Source organism: Ambystoma mexicanum, chromosome 8 (assembly GCF_040938575.1).
Source record: "Ambystoma mexicanum isolate Mex_15411 chromosome 8, UKY_AmexF1_1, whole genome shotgun sequence".
Lineage (NCBI taxonomy): Eukaryota > Metazoa > Chordata > Amphibia > Caudata > Ambystomatidae > Ambystoma > Ambystoma mexicanum.
Window position 1 is genome coordinate 444,378,090 of NC_090929.1, and position 25,546 is coordinate 444,403,635.

Sequence of the window (25,546 nt, forward strand, 5' to 3'; positions counted from 1 at the left end):
ACCGCTCCTCCTCCGAGGACCCAGGCTTGGTGGGGATGATAGTGGGAGGGGACCTCCAAGTCCCGGGTCTGAGCGGGGGCTCCAGATGATGGTGTGGGCCGGGGCGCCCCAGGAGTGTGGTGTATGGAGACCGGATCTCTGGGTCTTGGGTAGTGAGAGGTAGGAGCCCGCTGGGGGGCGGAGGAGGGGGGGGGCGATGTTGGCGCGGCCCCCACCTCAGGTGCTGTGGAGGGTTTTCCCTGTGTGGCCTCGGCGGGGCGGGGGGCCAGCCCTCCACCCGGATCCTCACCCCCAGCAGCTCCTACCTGATGGGCACCGTCTGTGCCGTCCCTCGTCGGGCAGTGCAGGCTCGGGCTGGTAGTGTGGGGAGCAAGGGTCGCCCCAGGGAGAGCACCGGAGGAGAGATCTGGGGGGCTGATGTTGCTCCGCCGCGACCCGGGTGCTCGAGAAACTGAGCCGCGTCTGAATGCGGCCTCAGAAAGCTCTCACCGCCCTCCAGGGCCGAGAGACGAGCACGGCCGCCATCTTGGGAGATCGTCGCTGGGGCCGGCTCGGGCAACCGGAGCGGCTAACTTCGTCTCCGTCGATCGTCATGGTCCCCGCTTCAGCCCGGATGGGCCCCAGGTCCCCCCGACGTCCTTGGGATCAGCTGGGCTCCGGTATACGGGCGCGGAGCCGCATCAGGGGCCCAGAAGCGGCGGGCTTCGCACGGCGGGCCTCAGGGGAGCAGCCACATCGATGGCGCTCCAAGCCACGCCGGTAGTGAAAACTCTTAAAAAGAAACCATTTGCCCTTTACCAAAATTTGTTCTACAAGCCTGTACATGTGTTTTGGCATTGTGCATGAATATTAATAAACTTTCATGATGGACAATAACTGTGGAACATAACCAACCATCTATATCATCTTTAAAGCATCAATCGCTGTGGGAAATTTACACAACGTTTACCAAATTCTAGCCCACAAAGTCAAGGACTAACAGGTGGTGGTGTGCACAGAAAATCCCCATTTTGGAGGGGGCAAGGGAGTGGAAGAGTGGAATGCCTTCCCTTCATAAAGGAACAGAGATTCAGATGAAGCCACAGTATAGAAACACAAATTGTTCATAGCTTTGCTACTGAATACAACCGACACGATTCCACAAGATAACCCTATGCGCTAGAAATGGAAGACGCAGAAAGAGTACCAGCCACTGAAAATTAGACAGACTTTTTATATTAACGTCAACGGGGTACACTGAATGTACATTTAGGCCTTCTAAAACCACTGCCAAGTGGTCAAAAGGCCTAAGATTGGGAATGGAAAACTGAGCTTATTAAGAGACAGTGAAGGCAGATTTTCGGTATTTGGCAAGTAGATCTGTTTATTTCAACTCCTTTCTCCAACCGGTAAGCAGATCTCTTTATTTTACTTCTCCTTTTCTCCAGCACTTTCAATACATACACATAGTCCGGAAGAAGTGAAGAGGGCTTCTGTATGATGCACATTCCAAGAACTGCAAAGTCCAGTTTTAGAATTCAGTCTCTTCCTCCCTCGCAAGACTGCCTCAAGGCTGTGCTGCTCCTTCCGCACAGCAGTTGATGGGGCAGTAAGCTGTACAAAGTCTGAGGCAGTGCAGGTTCGCTGCAGAGCAGCGAGGTATGGCAGCAGGACAGAGATGGCTGGGCGGCATCTTGAACCAAGTTGTTCATCGAAGGGCTTGGTAGAGGTAAGCAGACGTGAAAGTGGCATTGACCGCCAGGCTCACTGCAAGTAGGCCACGGAAGAAGTGTTTCCCAAAATATCCTAGAAACAACATTAAAAATGAGTTAAACATTCCAATTGGTTCGAAGTACAAGAACATGGCAGTAAGGGCACAAAATCAGTAACCTCTTGCTTGATGGTAAAATGGTGACACTTGCTGCCTGACCCACCCTCCATGCATCACCTACCCCCTAACTACCACCACACTGCCACCCATCATAAAAAGTTTCCTCCATCAATGGTTCTCCACCATTCGTATTCTGGACAGTTGCATGCTGCAATCCTACCTCATTTTAAGAGAACTTTAAATAGTTTGTGAAGTCATGGAGTTAATATCATTAAGAATATGTTTACTGTTATGAACACTATTAAAAACAACTTCTTGCCCAATCCTGTTAGCAGCAAGACAAAAATGTAGAACTGCTTTTCAAGTGTAGCTTACAAGAGCATTCTATGCCACACCCATTGGCAGTGTTAACTCTGTCCTGCAGAGGGAGGTCACTCCCGCTTAGGGCTGCATTGCCCAGAGACCCCTGGAGGCATCTGTTTAGAGGAAGGTATCCGCATTTTCGAGTAAGAACCTAAAGGGTCCCAATATGCAGTGTGTATGCGGCATGCACATTTTGTGTTATGTGCATGCCATCCTTCACTACCCGATGTCATCACCTTATATAAGATCAGGATATGCTATGTGATTATGCTTTGCTACGTTAGAGCTTTTATACAATGCCAATTCACCACTCTATTACTCAGAGCGCCATTGGTTGGCGTATTTTACCCAGTGGTCGAAGTGGGCTTTTTTTTTATTTAAATAGGCTTACTGCTCCCATACTTCCATCTTAAAAAAAAAAATAAAATAAAAAAAAAAAAAACACATTCCGCAATGGTTTAGCTTTCCAATAAAAGTGTAGGAAGAAGTTGAAGCTTGCACTTAGTGCAGTACACTGAACTTTCCCTTAAACAGCAGGTGAGTTTGTTTGGGGCTTTGGATTGGGTGTGGGAGGGGGCGTGGCGATGGGGTTTTTGGGGAAGGGGACAGGCCAGCAGGGAACATAGTTCCACTACTTATTTTCGTACACTTGGACCACCGATTGTACCCCCGCCAGAGTTTCCATGTCCGGTCTGGCAGAGGAGATTCCGAGGCAGAAGGAGGTTGAGGTTGTGAAAGGAAGAGAGAAGGGTGGTGAAGCATTCAGGTGGTGGTGTTTGAAAAGTGTGTTTTGCCTGTTCCGCACAGGCCATACATAAATGTCGTGGCATGATCACTGGCATGCATTTTAAATGTGACCAATAAGCATAGATTCAGACGATTGGGAATAGTCCCACAACAAAACCGGTGCGTGTGGGTCCCGAGATGTGCTCAGGCAGCCCCTGTAGGTGAGAACATTAAGCCGCCCCCCTCCCCCCCCGACCCCAGATGTGTTTCCAATGTTTTAGACGGCTAAACTCCAGGATCTGATTTCTAAGGCTGCCAACGGGAGCATGAGGAAGCTCCAGTCGACACCGCATGTTTGAAAACTAGAATGCCATGGACAAAGGGGAGAAGCAGTAGTGTTTTTATTATTTCTGCGCGGACAGACAGACAGGTGTCATGGAGCGAAATAAGATCCTAAAAAGCGGTATATGCCAAGTTCTAGTCCAGCTTCCTTATCGTAACCCAGTCTTATGAGATGATGTCCGTTGCAGTCCCGGAAATCAATCAGTCTGTTGGTGATAAATTAATGTGAACCCCCTTAAGAATGCTTACAGCCCACTTCCCTTTGTTAGCCCAGTTCAGTCCCATCTATAGAGGGAGCATTTGATGTTTACCTCATCTGATCTTTGCAAACTATAATTACAGACCTGCTTAGTATCGAAATCCCGGCTTGTAGGTCTATATTAAACTACACGTAGTGTCTCATTTCTTGAGTTTCAGTTACACATATATAATACTCAAAACGGTCCCGTGGAAAGGCTGTGAAGGCGCTTAAGGCAACAGTTTATTCTATAAGCACGTTTGGGGCTCATGTTTTTATCACTTACAGTGCAAGGGACTCCTTTAATGGGGGCTGGGGTCCAAGGGTGCGAGCAGAGATTCAAACATGCACAATGCTGGACAATAAAAGGTGTCAATGGCGAGTATTAATGTTGATGTGAGAGATTTGCGATTTTTAGTAAAAACAATATAAAAAGTAGTTATCCCCTCAGAATTTAACCTTCAGCTGAAAGTGGGCTCCTTGCATTTGCCAGCTGCCAAGTCTTCCATGTGGGGTGGGAAGTGCTCTAGATAGGAACAAGCACCAAGCCCACCTGAACAGCGGCAATGTAATCCCTGGGCCGGATGATGCAGGACAGTCAATGTTATGTTGTGCCATGTCACAATGCCCCTCAGGACTGGGGGGCCGCCATCTGCCCTCGTTGCCCCGTTCCCCTTCCCCACTTTCACCACCCCCAACACATGAACATATCACAGGTCTCAACATTCCTTAAGTGGCAATTGTCCTATGACTAAGAGGCACTGTTCTAAAGTTCAACTTTAAACCATAGAAGGTCAACACAGGACTACCCCTCCTGTGGGGGCACAGCTCCAATCAATTTGAGACCTAAGCAGGGCTGTGTCCCTTTCAACACCAGACAAAATCAGCAATCGATCCATCGATCAAAAACCAGGCTAATATGCCAGAGTCCAAATCTTCCACCTTAAACCATCCATGAGGCATGACAAGCACTTTATACAGTGCAACACCACCTTTTGTCTACTGCAAACACCTAAATAACATTGAATTGGCACTTTAAGGTGAAACTGGCGGGTGCTGTTGCGCAGGGAACCGATACAGACGTGAGCCCTTAGTGCTCCGCTCGGGCCGTTGCTATCCTCAAGCCGAAATCCTGTCCTTACTGAATATCCTGGTGTCAGACGCACACTTTCGGGAAGCAGAGTGTGACCGCTACAGAGGGAGTCGAGGATTTGGGGAGGGAGGGGGAATGAGGCTCGGAGATCCCCGGAATGACAATTACTGCGACAAGCGCCTGGGACCGGGCGCCATTTTGGCAGAGAGGGCGGTGTGGTTGGCAGGCCCCTACAGCCAGCATGGAGCACAGGTTTGCCGCAGCCCGCTACTGCACGTCAGGGGTCCGGTGACCAGGACCAGCAGAGTGCCTGCACATCTGCCTCGCTGGCAACCAGTGCAGCGCAGTGGGGGTGCGGGCCGTGCCCCCACTGACCGCTAGTGCCGCGGGCTGCCCAAAAAATACCTGTAACCCAGGGCGCATTTAATACTGGAGTCAAGACAGACAGCCAGAAGATACTCCCAATGTGGGGTGAGATGATTTGATGGGTGAGCTCACGGCCACTGGTGAGGCAGGGACACAAAGCATCTGCCAGGCCCTGTGGCACTTGTCCCTGGGGCCTTGTGGTGATCACTGATACCCTGCCAAAATAAGGGAGGGCTGGAGGCCAGAGAAGCAAGCGCAAACACACACACGCAAAAACAAACACACACACGCAAAAACAAACACACACACGCAAAAACAAAAACACACACGCAAAAACAAACACACACGCACACACACGCCAGTGGGGACTCTCTACCTTCGGCTATAGATGCCCCTCCCCTGATCCTCTCAGCTCCCTCCTGGCCACTAAGATTGGATTGGGCTGTGCACCTGCTGGCTTTATCCTACTAGAGTGTAAAGTTGGGGTGACGGGCTGCAGCTTCCTGGGCCACAGACATACCCCATAAGCAGTGTGGCTGCGACACAGTTGTCAAGGGTGGCCGGGCACTGAGCGGTCAATGCAAGTTGGCTGGCCCACAAGGCCTCTTGCAAACAGAGCCATGGTCAAAGAAAGTGGGGCTACAGAACAAGATAGACCAGTATACCACTAGTGGACTCCCGCCCGCCATGGCTCACACCCAGGGGGCGAGACACAGGACCCTAACTCTCCCTCACTGACACTGAGCGCGATCAGTGCTTCCAGGGACTCCGTGGAAGAAAAAATGATGGCCTTGCATCGGAGGTGTCCTTACGGTAAGACTTGTGGAAAATCGCTGCGCTTGTTACTGTTTATAAACAAATGTGTGTCTGACTTGAGTAATGACCTTTTGCAGTCTCTATTCCCCCTTTTTATCAGTACCAGTCTCGACCTCTTGTTGGGTCACTCCACACTCTTATTTATCTCTTCAGACTTTCTTACCACGTTCTTAACTACAGTACATATTAACCACCCTTGGTACTACTAGTTCTATTTTTTTATTTTGTTTTTCCCATTTATACGACTTTTGATACTGCTTATATCACTACTCTATACTGTTTTTTCATGATTTTTTAATTATTTTTTCTTGTCCCTCTATTCACCCACTCTCCTTATCTGTAATCCCTAGTAATCCCTAGTCATTTCGTTTCCTCGGCTTTTCCTTGTAAGAACCTTTTTGATCATTCATTGAACATGTTATGTTTGCTCGCAGCACTTGAGTTATATTTCAATATGGCCACCGTGCTACATCGAAAAGGACACTCTTCGTCCTTCCGATTTGACGTCGATTGCATCCGCTTGGATTATCACGTGATGCATTCATCACGCAATCCCTTTTTAAAAGGGTTTTACGTTGTTACCATGGCGACTTATGCCAATGCTTGCATGCAAATTCGTGACTGCGCTTTTCCTCGCGGTCGGAGGTAAGAATCATCCCTCCTTGAATAGAATGTCAGGGACTCTCTGAATAGTGATGAATCGTTACGTGTATTTATGCACTTTCTTCACGTTGGTTTCAGCGTCCGCGCTAGTGAATTACTTCAGGACTCTGCCTTCACAGTGAAGTTCTGGCAGTAAGAGCTACACAGAGCACTGGTCTTTACACATCCAGCTGATGGACTAACACCTACCGAACGCATACTCGAATAAACCAATTTCTGGGTATGACTATTTACATTATTTGTTCCCGTTCTCTTGTTCAATATGTACTTAATAGGTTTCTTTCGTTAATATTTTTTTGTAGATTGCTTCACTCTCAAAATTTTCCGCACGTCGAGTAAGCTCTGGCTGGCACTCATGTTCTCTGAAGACATAGCATTAGTACACCACCGGACTGCTATACTCAATACGCTTTTGGATTAGTGTAAGTCTTGTTGGGCTTTTTCCATCCCGACATTTTCGATTCTAATGTACATAATCCCCTGATTACTTGGTTCCCCTGGTGTGGTGGGTTCCATACCACGAGAAATGTGTCTAGCCTTCTTTTTGGCTTTCTTGAGTATCTATACGGAAACAGTTGGCTTGCTGCTATAAGGTCCTATTGGGACTACTATAACCCAGTGCAATATGCGGTAGCAACATTATTATCTTTTAAATTTTGTATCCCTTCTTGACGATGATTGCAGACTTATACTGAACTATGTAGTGTTATCTTGAGTACTGTATGCCTTAGGAGTATTCGGCCTCTCTGACTGTTTTCAACACTATACTTGACATGAGCATTCAATTTATCTTCATCTCTTAGATTGAATTGGCAGCTGTTACTTTATTCTTATTGAAAACTATAATCACCTTGCCAATTTACAGCATCACTTTGGAAGCAGTTTCTTGCTACATCCGTGTTCACACCAGTTTGTGGTGGCAGTAATCAACACACATCTCCATTCCTGCACCAATAGGTAACCTTTTTTTTCCATTATTAATTAACCGCATGGTCGGTGCTCTGGTTGGACAGTAATGGTGTTCACGGGACCCCCACCTACCTGACTTAATATTTAGGGCACCACATCAGTGGACATGTCTGAATGTAAATATAGGAGTATTTTTGTTTATATCATGTAAACCAAAAAGTGTTTGGTAGAAAAATTGTTTTGATCTCTGTTAACATTGACTCAATGTATAAGCTACTTAGTATGTACGGTTTATCAAATTGGACAGTTCCTTTGTAAAACATATTTCTCTATATTCTGTTTTTAGGCCTATGAAGAAGAGGCATTTGCCCTCGAAACACGTCGCCAGTTGAAAATAACGGACTGACAACAATTCTTCCAATTATTTCTTCTTTGTGCAATAACATTGTCACTGTTTCTTGTATGCAATTCATTCTTCACAAAAAAATATATATACACAAATGTGTTTTACAAAAATTACTGTTGAAAATTAATTTTCTTTATTTTGTATATTTAAATCTCTATCCTCAGATTACAGTAGTTGGTTTATCCAATACTATATAGTGTGCAGGGGACGGGATGATTCAAAGCTTGAATCTTCTCCTTTCTTTTTTGTTAATTGTGGAGGTCTTGTGCCAGGATCTTAGTTCCTCCCACGCACCTTAAACTCAATTGAGTTGATTGTTTACTTTTCCAAAACAGCACTTTAAAGTAGGAGTGCACCAATTTCGGAATTCTCAAAATGCCTGAACAATGCGCCTCGTACAGGCCAATCTCACTGATCAATGTGGAGGCAAAGACCCTGGCTTGAATCCTGGGCAACTGCATTCTTGGAGTGATTGGATCACTGATCCAAACGGACCAGTGCAGTTTCATGCCCTCCAGATCCACACGCATGAACCTTTGCAGGGTGCAGTTTGCCATAAGCCCGGCTCCACTGATATCGGATCGGCTTGCGCTCGTGGCAGTGGACTTTTGGTTCTGTTTGCTGGGATTCACTGTGGGAGATCATGGGATGCATGGGGTTTGAGAAAAACGTCCTGGTCTGGACTCAGCTACTTTATAAATCACCTGAGGCAATGGTCAAGGTCAACAGGACAACCTCCAGGGTCTTACCCTTGGGGTGGGGGATGACATGGGTTTTCCCTTTCCCCCTTGCTGTTCACTTTGGCCATTGAACCCCTCACTATTAAGCTTAGGAAGACACGGGGTGGGTAGGTTTGTATGGCCGGAGAAGGGGGTGAGGGGTCTTGCTCTAAGAGGACGACCTCCCAATATACATGAGCAAGCCCTCAAGCTCCTGTCAAATTGTGACACAAATACTGACGGAATATCAAAGGTTTAGTGGGCTTAAGGGAAACTGGCAAAAGTCGGTACTCTTTCCCATACAGGGAGGGTGAAGGGACCCTATCCGATCTCGTGGAGACGACCTTGGACCAACGCCTTTGGCACAATGCACTATTGCCTGAGATACTGAAAATTGGAGACTTCCACAGTTGGGAGGACAGTGGGATATGTACACTGGCGGATGTGGTGCGGGAGGGGCAGCTCTACACATTTGGGGAGATACAAAATATGTATGGTCTGATGGGCTTAAAGTATTACCGGCACAATTGGCTCACGCGGTGGAATCCCAATTTACATCCCTGAGCAGATTCCATAATGCTCGCCCCTTGAAGCCAACCTCTTACCGGAGCGCATTGCCACCAGGATGACCTCCACCCTATACCAGGTCCTAAATGCGTTTCAGCCAAAAAGCTCAGCCGACTGAAGGAACGTTGGGAAGGCGATATGGGGGCATTGGTACCTTAGGAATGGGTAGAGGCATTCATATTTCAGCGAGATTGGGATATCCGCTCAACTTAGACTCATTCGATACAAGATACTGCACCAAGTGTACTATTCCGGAGCAGTGTTGGCCCAGTGGGGCATAGCACAGGATGATAGCTGTCTGAGGTGTGTGAATGCGGGGCCACCTCCCACCTCGCCCCCATGATTTGAAGGCACGCAGATCCAGGCCTTTTGGGGGAGGGGCTTACACAAGTTTTCCACATTGCTGGGGCTCAAAGTTCACTTAGACCCAAAACTGGTGTTGCTTGGTAGATGGGGTGAGGCTGGATTCAGCAAATAAGAGAAAGCGTTTTTAGCCACAATGGGCCTGATGAAGCCCATTGCAGTAATGTGGGGGCGGCAGAAACCCCACGGGTGAGTCAGTGGATGGCTGAAGTGGATAGATGTATATCCCTGGAGAGACAGGTCCATCATGCTAAGGGCTGCCCTCAAAAGTTTCAGAAGGTACGGGGTAGATGGGTTGGGGAGGGTTGATGGGCATTGATGTTTAGTCAATATCTCCCTATGTTAAATGGAAAGATGGAATGTAGTCCCTTCTCTGCTACTAAGTCATCACTTCTCTAGATGCACTGATTTTGTTTATTAAGCAATGGCCAAAAAATTATTTTCCGTTATTTGATAACTTTTAATAAACCTTTTTAATGTTTTAAAATGAAGGCAACACTGCCAAAAAGAAAGCCTGAAAATGTTTACTAACAGTGCATCTCTGTTGGGGAGATTATTTCTGTGTCAATTCCCTTTAACCTTAGAGACCTCCAGCTCCTTTGCTGGATTCAGGGCGTTTTAATTTTTACACCCGAGTAAGTGGGTCCTTTTTTCTCGCTCACTCATGTGTTTTCCTGACTATGATTTTCTATGTTCCTTAGTGTTTTATGGAGTCTGGTGACATCCATTTGGCATATGCTTTTGCATTGTGACACAGCACCTTTTGTGCAGTGCCACTGGCAGTCCCTTGGACTTCTCTTAATGTTTAACTATATTTTCTTGGGTGAACTACTGTTCCCAAGAATAGTAAGATGACCCCAGCCTTACTTCCCTTTACATTATGGGTCCAGCACACACCACCGTATGTAGAGTGCTGGGGGGTTACCTAGCAACTCCTTTAACCCATTCCTCATGTAACATTTTGTTACACTAACTTACTTGAGTGGCTGGTGACAGTGGTTTCTTTTTTACTACCTAGTGACATGTTTATGCAGGCCGATACCTCAGCTGCAGTGCTGCACCAAAGTGTGACCATTTTCACAAAATGGCCCAGTCTTCTTTTTCTGCCATTTCTTGTCCGTTTCTTCTGGGCTTTTACTCTGTTTGCATCAGGTTTGCGTCCTTTGTGTGAACTGCCTTTGGCGGGCTTCAGCCCTGAAGCCCGCCCAGGCTCCAGTGTGTCTGGAAAGGCAGGCAGTGAGGGAGGGTTTTGAAACTTCCCGGTCCTTTGTCTCTAGGTGTGCCCGAGTGAAACCAGTTCCTATTGGCCAGCTGGCTGTCCTAGAGGACAGCCTAATCCGAGAGATCCGACCGCGGCTGATTTGGCCGCAGTCGGAACACTCACATGAGAAAGGTGCGAACTACCAAAAGTTTGCAACTTTCTCATGCGAACACACGTACTACGGGGGCTGCAGGGGGTGTCCCCCGTAACCCCGGCTCACTATACTGTGAAGTATTGTGAGCGGAGTGGGGTGTTGCGGGGGACACCCCTGCAGCCCCCGTTTTTTCAATTTTTTTTTTACATGTGTGCTGCGGGGGTGTCCCTCGCAAAACACCCCGCTCACTATACCATACAGTACAGTGAGTGGGGTGTTGCAGGGGACACCCCTGCAATCTTTAAAAAAATAAATAAAAAAAGTATATATTATATATATATATATATATATACCTGCAATGCTACCACCAAAGGTACAAACTTTTGGTGTTCGAACCTTTCGTGGTAGCATTTTTAGAACTTTTGGTCATTACGACCATTTGTTCGCAGTAAAATCGACCTAAACCGGACAGCCACGGTGCTGTGCGATTGACAGCCTAGGGCTGTGAATGAATGGAAACTTGCATAAAAAGGTTTTTGGGACTAAGCAGAGTCGACAACTGGAGGACAACATCCGACGTATAAGACGAGAGAAGACGCTAGCAGCACCCTCCGGGGCCGCTAGAAGCCGGTGAAGCCCTGTAGATGTGCTGACCCAGTTTTCGAATCGACAAGACCTGTAAAGGCCTTCCTCCCTTTGGCTGGTGGGACCAACTAGCCTCAAGACAAACTATTTTGGCGCAACCCCACACATGCTGCAACTTTCCAAAGCTGCAGAAGCCCAATACCAGGGGTACCTTGACAATCTGCGAGTGCATCGTCTACAGAAATCTGAATCTGGACAGATCTTCGTGGGCATCCAGAGGAGCCTACAGAAGCAAGAAATCTGCATCCAGAGTCGCCTCACCAGGGATCAAAGAAATCCTAACCGTAGCTTTTTCGTTGTTCTTTGGCGCTGAGAAAAAGGCGCCAAAACCACAAAGAGCCGCTGAATCGACGGAAATCCATCGCGGCCGAGACCCTCCCTCGAGTGCTGCCGCAGGAGCCCGCCAGACATCCTCCTTTTCGTCACCACGACCAAGGACCAGGAACAAGGGTCTGCAGCATTGCATCAAGCTGTTACAATTACTTCATTTCAAAGGTACTGTGGGGCTTGGGGTATAAAATCCTTTTGCGATTTGGGGTGCTTCCCCATATTTGGGGGTGCGATTTAGCCCTACACTAATTTCATAAAAAGATAGCAGGCGCTCCTCTCCAGAAAGAACATGGCATGATAACCTGTTCTGAGACGAGAGTTTGCAGCACACGCTTTTTTGCTCACTGTACCTTTCACAGATGGAATATAAATAGTAGGGCACCTGGCGGGGTCCTGATTTACCCAGGTGGGTAAACATATAATAAACAAAAAAAATCAGGATGACGAGATCCAGACCAAGTTCTGTGTGTGTGTGTTTATTCGCATCAACACAGAAAGTTTTAAGTAATCAAGACAATTTATTTTACAGATCTTTCGATAAGCACGAAAGGTACAATGTGGACGGACAAGGTTTAGTGATGAAAAGTGATAACACATATGTGTGTGGACCTCGAAACTGCAGAGGTCAAAACTTCAATCAAAGACACATTTCCCACAGTTGGAAGGGGTAACAACCCTAGTAGGCAGGGAAAGGTGTGCTCTCAGACTTGCGTCAGTCCAAGGCATGATTAACACATGGTGCACACAACACAATTTACATGAAACGTACATAAGGGGGGTGGAGTTGTGACACAGGGATCGACACGGGGTGTGTTTCGGCCAAAGAAGAGGCTAGAGTGGCGCCTGTCTTTGTGCTGGCCTTCGTCAGGAGATGCACCTATGGCGGTGCTGTCCGTAGTGTCTGTGAAAAAAAACATACTGGTGAGGATCTCGAGAGTTTATTTACTAAGTACTGACTAGTATTTAATACGGGCCAAGTGGTGCCAGAGAGGTGCACCATGTGGTGTCTCTTGAAAACAGCGTACCTGCTATTGTGGTAGCAGGAGGCTGTTATGAGGATCATCCATGAATAATGCAGGATTGACGGTGCATGAATGGCACTTGTTCTGTCGGCTGTCTCGGTGGACGGGCCGATTCGTCTCAGGGTCCCGTGCAACTGGTGTAGGCCGGGATTGGTCCTAAATCTGCGAAACGACATAAAACGCGGGTAATGAAAACCCGGCTGTGTGTAAAGGATAAAAGCCCAATGGGTGAAGGTGGTCCGAAAAAGGGCTCTAACCCCACTGGTGTGGTGGTGGTGCGGTGTTCGAGGCTCCATTAGCAAGATACCTGGGCTGTGTGCTCCTGGGTATGCCGAGGTGAGTGATGGTCGGCTAGGCAACATGACTAAGGTGGCCCTACGATGACAGAGGTGCTTATTGTTAATAGACATCATTACCCGCGTTTTATGTCGTTTCGCAGATTTAGGACCAATCCCGGCCTACACCAGTTGCACGGGACCCTGAGACGAATCGGCCCGTCCACCGAGACAGCCGACAGAACAAGTGCCATTCATGCACCGTCAATCCTGCATTATTCATGGATGATCCTCATAACAGCCTCCTGCTACCACAATAGCAGGTACGCTGTTTTCAAGAGACACCACAAGGTGCACCTCTCTGGCACCACTTGGCCCGTATTAAATACTAGTCAGTACTTAGTAAATAAACTCTCGAGATCCTCACCAGTATGTTTTTTTTCACAGACACTACGGACAGCACCGCCATAGGTGCATCTCCTGACGAAGGCCAGCACAAAGACAGGCGCCACTCTAGCCTCTTTTTTGGCCGAAACACACCCCGTGTCGATCCCTGTGTCACAACTCCACCCCCCTTATGTACGTTTCATGTAAATTGTGTTGTGTGCACCATGTGTTAATCATGCCTTGGACTGACGCAAGTCTGAGAGCACACCTTTCCCTGCCTACTAGGGTTGTTACCCCTTCCAACTGTGGGAAATGTGTCTTTGATTGAAGTTTTGACCTCTGCAGTTTCGAGGTCCACACACATATGTGTTATCACTTTTCATCACTAAACCTTGTCCGTCCACATTGTACCTTTCGTGCTTATCGAAAGATCTGTAAAATAAATTGTCTTGATTACTTAAAACTTTCTGTGTTGATGCGAATAAACACACACACACAGAACTTGGTCTGGATCTCGTCATCCTTTCACAGATGGGAAATATCCATTTGCATATCAGTCTTTGTCCCGCCCACATGGGCAGCCCCGCACCGAAATGCTATGGCAATTCCCCTCTGAACAAGAGTACCGACAGCAACCCCATACACGTGCTTCAGCCTTGTTGGGCCTCATCAGTGAGGTGAAGCTGTGCCTCTCTGAGCACAGTGAGCAAGGAGTCCACGTCTGGTTGCCCCCAGGTAACTCAGGGTGACCAACCCCAAGTTCCTTGCAAAAATTTCAAAAAAAAGGTAGCAGGCGCTCCACTCCAGAAAGAACATTGCATGATAACCTGTTCTGAGACGAGAGTCTGCAGCACACGCTTTTTGCTCACTGTACCTTTCACAGATGGGAAATATGCAAATGGATATCAGTCTTTGTCCCTACACTAAATTGACCTCAATTCACCTGCATTGGCCTTACAGTGTGTGCTTTCTAAATGCGACTCCTTGACTTGCTGTGATTTCTATTCTGAACACAGACTATTTAAGAACAATTTTCTAAGAAGAGCATCAGAACTTTGGCTTTGTTCATTGACTTTGGCTGTCCTGGCTCCCTAAAGGCCTCCCTTCTGAATCTATTAGCTTTGGCAGTGCGTGTTGCCTTACAGGTTTTAAATGTTGAACAGACTGCCTGCATCCCTTTGTGAGGATCTAACTGTTCTCATAATTTACCAGTCTGTTCTGATCCAACCCTAACCTTTCCTTTAATAACTCAATACCGGAAAGGTGTTACCGATATAAATGTTATACTGACCTCAACTGATGTCCCCTCTGGGTGCTGGAACATGTGTAACATATGAATTACTCACCTGCTGTATTGTTCACTTTTTTAGTAGAATCCTAACTTGGGATTGTTACACCCAATTGCTGTTTTTTAAAGAATGCTTTAAATATATATGTATAAATAATAAATGTATTATGATTTATTTATTTTTTACATTAATAAAGCGGTCAGACCGGAGGCATCGAGGCGCTGTTAGAGGTACATACATTGCTAATGGTTACAGTTAGTGTAGCAAGAGTTAGCACGCAAATGTGATTTACAGTGTTGTAGTTACATGCAGCATTTACAGTAACTGGCCGCACAATAAGAACAGTGGGCACCCAGTAGGGGGTGCTGGTAAGTTCATATGAATAGCATTGTTTTTATTGCTTTGCGGAAGGCTAGGTGGGAGGCTATACCTCCGAGGTGGGTTGGCGGGGAGTTTCAATGGGTGCCTGCAATGAAAGGGAAGCAGGAGCCTCCGGCCCGAGCCCTGAGAACCTTGGGCACCGATTGCGTTGGTGTATGGTGTTCTTGTGAGGCTAGCTGTGTGTGGTTTTGTGATTCTTTGAGATAGGTACAGGGTGGCTGTATTGTGGATGCATTTGTGTGTGAGTGCCAGAGTTTCGAAGATGACCCGTTCTTTAATGGGGAGCTAGTGGGCTTGTTTCCCAGCCATTATTATATGGTCCCTTTTGGGGATGCTGATGGCAGCCCGGAGCGCATTGTTTTGCACAGTCTGGAGTTTTTTCGATATTTTTTGCGGCTGTGCCTGCCAGGAGGGTGCTTAACTTTAAGTGCAAGTGTTTACTTGGGTACTTGTGTTTACTGATTTAATTGTACATCTCTACAGCTCACAGTACCCCTCTTAAGATGAGCCTGGCTACTCCGTTACACTACCACCTTGTGTCGTGTATTGGCCTATATTAAAAGGTGGGTTACCCAATACCAAGAGTTAAGTCTTGTGTAGTCCCACACCAGTTGGACTGCACTAATGCTTACCTAATAATCTCCCCCATCCAAAGCAGCTTAGCCCAGGACAAACTATGAACACAATCCTACAACACAAACTTAAGCATAGTGACTAGTAACTACTGCACCATTAGCCCACTCAATCCTTTTTCCTCCATACTCCTGGCTCCTCAGACAGGAGGCAAGACTGGAGCACTCCAGCATCTTCAAATCAAAACTTGTAGAGGCACCGCCATCCTTCCCCGAAGGATCTCACTCACATGTGGTCCAGGCTCTGCCTGGAACCACATGTGAAGGACCACATGTCCTTTTATCAGCGTGATACTGCAGGGACAACTCGGCTGGAAGAAAGGAAACTACAGTACAGAAGTCAACAAGTTGTGTAACTTACTCCTACATGGCCCCTTTACTCTATATCCAGGCAGAATATAAAGCACTCAAACAAAAGTCGGGATAGACAAAATGCTGTAGATTAGGTTATTCAGACAACTATTTATAACTGCCTTACTGTATGGAATGTGTAAATCGAAAAACTATTGGAAAGAAAAGTAGCACTACAGGAAGGAGACCCCTCCAGGGGGTAACTAGCAAGCAGGTTAGGGTAGAAGAGGAACTGGATCAAGCCAAGTCACCATATTCCAGGAGTGCCAAGTGCAGGTGTCTTTGAAAAGCCATGGACACTGTCTTGGCTGTCCACATCCCTCCGCGGATTACACTAAAATGAGAAACTATTTACCTACGCAATAGTCGCTATTGCAAACTTGAATCTGGGGTGAAGGTGGCGAGAAGGAGAGACCCCCCCGCCCCCCAATCTGAAGGTTGCAAAAATGTTTTCTATCCAAATCAAATCGGATTGCTCTTCTTATCTTAAACTTGGGGCGGAGATGTCAGTCTCAGCACTTGAAGAAAAAGACAGGAAGGTTGATCTCCTTCGTTCCAATTAAAGCCGGAAAGAGCCTTTTGAAGAAAAAAAAAAGATTGGCGTGTAGGACACCACTGTGAAAGATCAAAATGGATTGTTCAGTTTGCAGATTAAGGGAAAATCAGGCACTGCCAGGGATGCTATTAATCCACTTAGGCCATCCGTTCAAATGATTCATGTAGTAGGACAATAAGGAGAACGCTTTGCAGGATTTCCATGTTCCTTTCCCCAGGATTGACAATGTATCTGATGGAGGATGTAAAGTGGCTCTTAACAACAAAATGACTTAACAGGAAACAGGAGTTTAAGATCAAATACACCACTATGGCAGAAGGGTGGGTTCCTGCAGGTCACACGAAGGTTCAAAACATTGTCCCGAGACCACTTTAAGGGGTCCTTCTATAGATACCAAAGGCAAAAAGTGTCCCACTTGCTGTATATGCTGTATATGTGTGTATATTCTTGCCTAGTTGCTTGTAAGACTCTCCAATAACCCTAAATGACCACAAGAGTCGTTCCTTCCCCAGAAATACTCTTAGGTGCATGCGTCTGTTTAGAGTCGCATGCTTTCATATACTGCCATCTAGTGATCGATTGGGAGAATTACAAATTGTTAACCTGCAAAATAAAAATAGGCGTTCCTGTCACTATATCCCTCTCCCACTTGTACAGTCTCACACAATGGTGGGAGGACAAGCCCAGGAAGAGAAATATCCCAATAACTTCAGTCTACAATGGAGTGGTATTCAATGGTTTGGGTGAACTGATGAGGCAGTAGAGAAGGCATGGAAACTATATTCCAATCCAGTCTGACAGGAACACAGTAACATCTATTGATGGTCTATGAGCAGTGCTGAAGCCAAGGCAAGAATTTTCGGACTGGGAGCAATGCTAGGTCACTGGAAACTAAAGGAACTGCCAATGTAGCAGCCATATTTTGACATGAATTTAGGCTTTCTGCAGGTCAAGAGAAAAGGACAACCCCCAGTGAAAAGAAGAGTATCTGAGCTGGCGTGACCAACACTTTCGGCTTTCAGGTACAGACTTACTTCCACCTCTATTGCATTCACGCTAAGCAATTTTGCAATGTCTGCTTTGCAATCCAATGAAAGGTGCTGTAAGATTTGCAAAAGATAGTCTGTCTGTAACCCCTTCCCACCACAGAAATGATCCCACATATCTTGGAAGATGGCTTGTCAAGAATCCATGAGGTGATATCTTGATGCTCCATAGGGGTGGAGTAAAGTACAGTTTTAGGAATGGGAACATCAATTGTTGCTTTGATCGTTGGTGAAAAAACCCTAGGTTTTATTTCAAGGCGGGAGCCCAGCAATTGCCACTCTTTCCTCCATAGCGAGGTAAAGCTATATTTTCACTGACCTTATGTGTGGGCATTCACACATTGAATGCCATAAAGTGTCATTGTATCCGTAACCTCCCTGCTCGCCTCAGAGTTTAGCCTTCGCTGCTCCGACAGAATTTTTGTTTAGTGATGTGCCTCACCCTCGGCTCTGCTTACTAGTCCTTTCCGTTGGCCCATGTGGGTACATTGAATAACATTCACATACTTCTAACCCTCATCTATTTTCATCCATACGTCTAGGAGACTTCCTAGTGAAATATTAAGTTATCAAGACTGGCTTGTATACGCACTAGCAAAACATTACAAAGTACTAACTGGCTGCATGGAGTATCATTTCTTGAATTGATTAATATGGCGTTGTGCTTGCAATAAGAAGGGGGTGGGAGAGAAATAAACCGTGTCGGTGCATTGCAGTTTGCGTCAATGGGAATGTGCCTTTGAAAGGCCACAAATGCTGCCTTGTGCGGCCTGTGCTTGAGTGCCCTTTGGTGGAGACAACCACATACAGAGCTCTTTCTTCTTCTGAGGAAGGGATTGGGGGGGGATTAAGATATAGATGGGAAAGATTCCGATTTGTATGAAAATTAGTTAAATGAAGTGAGTCCTCAGAACTACTATGGAAAACTGTAAAGATTCCAAAGCTGACAAGTATTGCAATTTACGGACTCTCCTGGCTGTCTGGAGGCCCACCAGGAATTCAGTCTTCTATGCAACTAAATGTCAGCCAAAACTATTATAAAACCAGGCTTATGAGCCGAAGCTGAAAGAACTAGATTTAAATTTCACACCAAGGGGTCCAAATGCCAGGATCGAAATGCAAGCCAGTGGGAAATGTTCCAATCCCCCCCAGGTGAACCAACACAGGCTTATGTCACACACGTGGTTTTATATGTATTCTAGTGCTACAGCCGATTGTCATGTTTTTGGGAGACGGAGTGGCAGCAGAGAAGAAAAATGAACTTTTTTTTATTGTTTAAAGTGCGGACGTAGCCCAAGAGAAGCAAGGTGCTGTAGAGTGTGTGGGTAGCCAGCATGTGGGCTTGCATCTTAACATTAGCACAGTACTGAGTTGAGGTCTGTGTGTCAGCAAGTACGTTCAGGTGTTGAAAAAGACAGATTTTGAGAGATGCGCCAAATTGGAGAATTGTGGGGGCATTCCGGGCAGACACCGGCATCAAGTTCCAGAGGAGGGGTGTGTGACAAGGGAAGGACTGTTCCTGCCAGCCCCATCTACTCAAGACTCACAAAAACATGCATTTATGCCAGCATACGATTTTCATATTGGTGCGAATGCATTGAATTCCTTTGGGCTCTTGCACTTGCTAAAAGCTGCCCGATTCCATAGGAATCCACGATAAAGTCCTAGGCCATGTACACACTGCAGGAGGCATTTACGAATCCTTTCATCGCATGGTGATAGACAAAACAGAACTAGGTCCTCCTCGATTCACATTCATTTTGCAGCCTTTACTGAAAGGACTTGTAACTGCACCGAGACTTCTGTGTTGCATCACACGAGAATGCTGTACTTGTTAAATGTTATTATTTACAGTGATATTGTGATCTTGTAGAAGCCTTTCTGTGTTTGCTGTGAAAGGCCAAGATGAGCAGTATTCAAGCATTCAGGACACTATGTCCAGAAATCATGGCGAGGGATGAAGAATCGCACCACTTATCCCTGGGCCACACAGTATTGGCCAATTGTGAATTTTACCTGCACCTTGTGCACCGGTAGAAGAGATGAAAATGGGCAAGTTGTTGCAGCTAAGGCTCATTACATTTCCCTCTGAGCAGGGGTCTCCGATCTAGGGTGGGCATAAGGGGATACTTTCCAGTAGGGTCTCAACTACGGAATTCTGCATTTAAAATATATTTTGGTGCAGTTCCTGTTCGTGGCTTTGATGTGAAAGCTCTCCCACAGGATGGGATACGTACTGCCCAGATTGGTTTCCCACTCCCAAATCTCTATGTTCTCTTGGGCAAACGAGGAGCCTCGGTGCCAACTCCCTGGTTGATGTTCAAACTCCTGGGCTAGGTGAAACGCTTGTTCAGCAAGAAAATTAGCCCTGCATCCAAAACATTGTTGTGCTTCTCAAGGGCTCGACACTGCCCTAAGTTGGGGATGTAAAGCTCCACATTTTAAAATGAAGACATTTGTGGGGATTTGTTGGCCGGGGTAAGGGCTCTGGGAAGAAGTTCCAAGGTGAAACCAGGAATCTTGGAAGCAGCAGAGGAATGCATAGATGTAACACCCCACAAGCTCACTAAAAGATTTAACGGGAACACACATCTTGGGTCTGGGTAATGTGACAGCTAAACCCTTTGAAGAGTAAGATCCGGAAGCTTTGGAACAGCAATTTTGTGTAGTTTTGCTCTGTTTGGAATGTTGTCAATACTTTAATGTCCTGAACCCATCAAGTGGCAAAAGCTCACGTTTAATTTGTGTCTCAGGGAGGAAGAAAAAAAATAAAATAAACATGCATCACTCGCTCAGTAGGCAACACAAGATTTCTTCACATCGGATAGCGGACTTGTGAGAAAAGGCCATCCAATAATTTCAGAACTTTTCATTGAATTTCCTCAAGTCTGGGGTAGGATGCTGGGATAAAATTGGCTCCCTGTGCACTGCCACCCATCCTTGCCCGTCTGAGCAGAGAAAAGGGCGGGAACAGGAGGCTGGCGCTTACCCTTTGCTAGTGCCTTTTAGAGTGGCCGTGAAATTTGAGTTTTTTGTGTATGAGAAATGGCCCTACTCATATCCTACACATATGCAAGAAAGTGCACACGAGTACATTTGTTTCCAGTTTCCGGTTTATTTGGATTACTGCATGTGGCACGTATTTATTGCTTGGCCTCTAAAACTACCTGCAGGGCAATCCCCAGTCATGTCATTTGTACTGGCCTACGCTGCTGCCAGCAATCCGGTTTCCTGCATGCATTGCCCCACTGAACCGGTGAATTAGCTGCGGGCTAGTTCCCGACAGGCCGCTTTGCCTGAACCGCTGCTGGTCGGTATTTGCACATGGGCTTTTCGCACATAAAGCAGAGGCTGGCGAGACAGTGGTTGGCTGACAAGGTAAGGAGCAAGGCATTGAGAGAAAGGAGGGGAGCTGGGCAATGCGAGTAAGCAGGGGCCGGGCGGGAGACCATGGGTTGCAGGGGTGTCCCCCCAAAGAAGAGGGATTTATGTGGGAGGGGGTAAGAGATGGCAAGCCTTGGCGGATGCTTGTGTGTCCCCTGCATGAGGGGTACAAGAGGAGATGCTGGGGGAGCATGCACAGCAAGCGGTTTTCACCGCAGTGCCAAAGCTGGACCCGGCAAACAGGTTTTCAGCAAACTCGGCTTGCAATGAAAGCTCAGACACATGAAAAACTTTACGCCTATACCCCTTTGGTCTGTAGAGATTGCTTGGTAATTTCTACCCAAATATTTTGCGGCTGACGCGTTTGTTTTTTCGGTTGTGTTAACTCTTCTGTGGTGGAGTGTGCAATCAAAGGAAAAGAACACTTCCTCTTGAACTTCAGGGATTCATTTTGTGGTTTTTAGCTGTGCCCATCTGCAAACATGCAGACATAGGCAAGCGCCTCTTGCTTCTCCATCTTTCTCCTCTTTAATCTTTGCTGCGCTCGTCCTTTTCTTTCTTGCCATGCTATCAAACTCCTATTTTTGCTTAAATTTGTTCCTGTATGGACTACTGTGCCCTCTCTTGATTGAACTACCTGCTTCCTGGCTTGCTCCTCTATGTTCTGTCTACAAGTCTGCTGTTCGTTTACTTTTTGATCCATCTCCCCGAGCTTCCATTTCTTCCTCACTTTCAACAGCTGCTATCCTTCCTTTTGAATCCTTCCTTTGGTTTTATTTACTTTCTATTGTATTCAAATGCCTTCATGGCCTTGCTCGGCCTTACTCTGCTTCTCTTGGTTCTTTCTATTTACCTGCCAAACCCCTGCGTTCCAAGTCCACTTACCGCCTGGTTCTCCCTAAACCCGCTTGTGCATCCTCTCGTTTTCGCTCCTTTTCTCTTCTTGCTGCATTCTATTGGAATGCTCTCCCTCTTACTATCCGTGCTTCCACTACCTACTGTCTTTCATACTTGTCTGAAGTCCCACTTCTTGTCCTTGCGGTCTGCCTCATGATCTGCTGATATTATCCTGCCATACCTTCAGCGATTGTGGTACGTTTAAAAATGTTTTTTATTGTAATGATTCTTTGGCAAAAGCGCAGTATACATTTTCAAAAATACACATACAAAAATGGCCACTTGATTGTCATCCGTCAGCACAGACAGGCGGGGGTCTATCGCAGGTGGTACGTCACCCCAAACTTGCAGGTAAGATTGTGTCCCAATTAGTTTACTTTAGACAGGTTGGCAATCAGGCTTTGCCAATTGAGTGCGATTTTTTTCCCCCTCCATACAGTGTCAGTGAAAAGAGGACAAGGTTATAGCTCTAGACCTTGATGCTGCCGATGCTGCAGCAGGTTGGCACGGAGGGTATGAGGCAGGGGAGATGTTTCGACTCCAGAAGTGTCCCTAACTGGGTGCCCAGCTGCTTGTTATTAAAGACCACCAAACAAGAGGCATCCCACACTCTGCAACTGAATATTCTTAGAGGCAGCTAGAGGGATACCATTTTTCCTGCTTTCCCATTAGCACCCTGGTTCCAGTGTGGAGAACTTCGAACACTCCCTTATCCCCAAAACATACTTATGGTATCCCTCGATACAAGAGGATAGCTCAGTTATCCACATAATAGTCTCTAGTCTGGGATTATTTCCTGGAGTCCTCCCCCCACATTCAGAGGGCTAGCCAATGGTTGCACTGGAGACTAGGATGGATTGAAAGTTAGCTTCAGTATCCTTGAAGTTCTCATGGTTGCAAGACCCCAGCCAGAGGTTGTTTTGGTGATGCAGGCGGCAAACCAAAGAACGGAGGAGGACTGGGTGGAGCAGGCATGATATTTAAGACCTCACTGGCAGCGAAGCCAGAAATTGGCAGAATTGTTTGCAAAATATTTTGAGGTGACCTGAACCTTGCCACCGAGTTGTATCTGGAGTACGCTAAGCAGTCCATGAGCCCCTTCACACTGCTGGTCCAGGAGGTCTATACAACATGGAGTACAGCAATGAACGAAAACAGACTTTTGGGAGGTGGGGCAGAGGACCACTATACAGAGCAGCCTTCGATTTGGCAAACTGGGAAAGGATGGGCCATGTTCCCATCTGGCCTCTTCTGTTCTACCAAGGCTACTGTGCATGTTCCAAGGCAGTGCCTACTCCAGACCACAAACCGTCCCATCAGACTGTTGTTATTCGGCCCTGCACGCAAGCAGATCTTTTTAAGGCTGACATTTCCATTTTCTTTCTAGTAAACTGATGTTTACATTCTGTCTAATTGAGCTCTCACTCAGCTCGTATAGGCTCCTTTGTGTGAATGGGATCTGGGTTAGAGCGAATGAGGGTCACATCCCAGTGTCTGAGCAAATCACAAGTGGAGGAGTTTGGCTGATCTCCCAATTGGATGGCCAAAGCTTTGAATGGTGTACAGATTTTAATTGCATGATTATATCTGGTTGGGATGCAAGCCATTTGGTAGAATCTACCTGGAACTCGGTCCCAAATAGCACATGTTGTACTGGCTCCTGACCGATGAGTCCTCTCCACCCATGGGCATTGGAAATGGGGGGGGGGGGGGGGAGGGTTAAATCCCCCCTCCCACACTTTTAGGGAGGGGGGATACAATAGGATTTCATCCCCCCACAATCTGGAACAAGGGGAAAGAAGGGCGCTTTATTTTTCCAATTGCGGCACACAGCATCTTTTTAGAAATGCTTCAAATATATACAGACACTGCTTACCTTCAAATGAACTGCTCAGTAAGGTCATTGGAACTCATTAAGAGTTTGCTGGTCCGGTAACAACGGTGCCGGTAGGCTACCGGCACCGTTGTTACCAGACCGGCAACCTACGAGCTGTGCTTGCGGGTGACTTTCTGCCCGCCAGGTCTGACCTGGAGGGCAGACCAGCACCCACGAGCACAACTCGACGGATGCACCGGCACCATTCATGAATGGTGCCGGTGCATCCAACCTCCCCATTTCCATTGAGTCCTATGGGGCTCGAATGGGGAGTAATGGATACCGGCACCCTGCAATGGGTAATTACCGGGTCCGCTGGGGTTGGGATACCACAGTAATTGCCCATTGCCGGTAATTTCACGAGTTTGGCGGCAGCCGTGCTGTTTTTACCGCCATGGCTACCGCCAAACTCGTAAGGAGGCCCATTGTATCGGTAGAAAGGGGATGACTGGATGCACAGCTGTCACAACCCCCCCCCCCTTTATGTAAGAGGCTAGAGGGCAAATCCCAGACATCCTCTAATCTGCAGAGCATCTTTTGAAAGACAGTGGGCCTCATTACGAGGTTGGAGGTAGCCTTGCCGGTAAGAGCGGCAAGGCTACCTCCATACTGGCATGAAAGTTTGGCACCCGTGAATGGGCAATTACTAGGGTATACCGACCCCGCTGGACCCGGTAATTGCCCTTTCGCGGGTGCTGGAAGATCCCCATTCCAGCCCCATAGGGATCAATAGGGATGCCTGTAGCACCGGTACCGTTCGTAACAGTGCCAGTACAACAGGCATGCTCTGCTCGCGGTGCCTTTCATTCCGCCAGGGCAGACCTGACGGAATGAAAGGAACCCGCGGCACAACTCGGATTTTACCGGTCCGGATACAACGGTACCGTGGTGTCCGGACCGGCAACCTTGAAATGAAGCACAGTGACAAGATTTGAGTGTTGAGTCCACAAAGTAACATTTACCTTGTATAGTTCAGAGTAAAACAAGTATTAATATACAAATACAATGGGCCTCATCACGAGTTGGGCGGTATTACCGCCGGGATACTGCCGGCCCTAATAGCATTAGCGCCGGACCAAGCATTGAATGTTAATGGGTATTCCCCATTCCCCTTTGGGACCATTAGACCCAATAGGGCATTTTCGGACAATTAGTGCCCGGTAATAGTGGCCGAAAATGGGCATTTTTCCAGCGCATTGGGTAAATGCTGCCAGGCTCATGTTTCGGCAGACCCTTAAATGCGGCGGTAATAGCGTTAGTGCCGCATTTAAAGGCTACCGCCCAACTCGTGATGAGGCCCAATGTATGCAACTGTGTAATTTATGAAAGCCTTTGTATAAAACTGTCCATGAGTATTCCCAGGTTTTTTTGTCACTGTTGATGGTTCATTTTGAGTTCCCATACTCAAGTGAGAGAGGTCTATGTTAGGTTGTTGTCTCGTGGGGTTCTCATTATTTCTGTCTTGGTTGGGTTTAGTGTGTTCATATCGGGAGGCATTTATTGAGGGCATTGTCAGGGTTGTTGTTGGTAGTCACATTGAAATGGAGTTGGGCGTCATCTGCGAAGTTGTAGGATGTCAGTCCACAAGTTTGTATGAGCTTAATTAGAGGGTCCATGCAGATAGTGACGAGAAGTTGAGAGGCTTGATCCTGGTCGTATGCCAGAGGTGACGTTTTAAGTGTTTTATATGAACAGAGGGTGGTAGGTTCTTTCGGTTCTGTTCATGAGGAAATATTTCA

The 25,546-nt window shown here is 46.9% G+C and overlaps 1 protein-coding gene across 2 annotated transcripts in view; it reads right to left on the reverse strand.

Moving 5' to 3' along the window:
* Positions 1 to 1,193: 1,193 nt before the first annotated feature.
* The window catches only part of TMEM201 (transmembrane protein 201), a 353,510-nt gene continuing 329,157 nt past the window's right edge, over positions 1,194 to 25,546 (reverse strand). The window contains exon 11 of one of the 2 annotated variants that reach the window (XM_069610021.1): positions 1,194 to 1,785. In XM_069610021.1, the coding sequence (XP_069466122.1) occupies positions 1,688 to 1,785 (98 nt within the window). In that variant the 3' untranslated portion in view covers positions 1,194 to 1,687. The remainder of the gene's footprint in view (positions 1,786 to 25,546) is intronic. The other variant, XM_069610022.1, reaches the window with a different exon arrangement.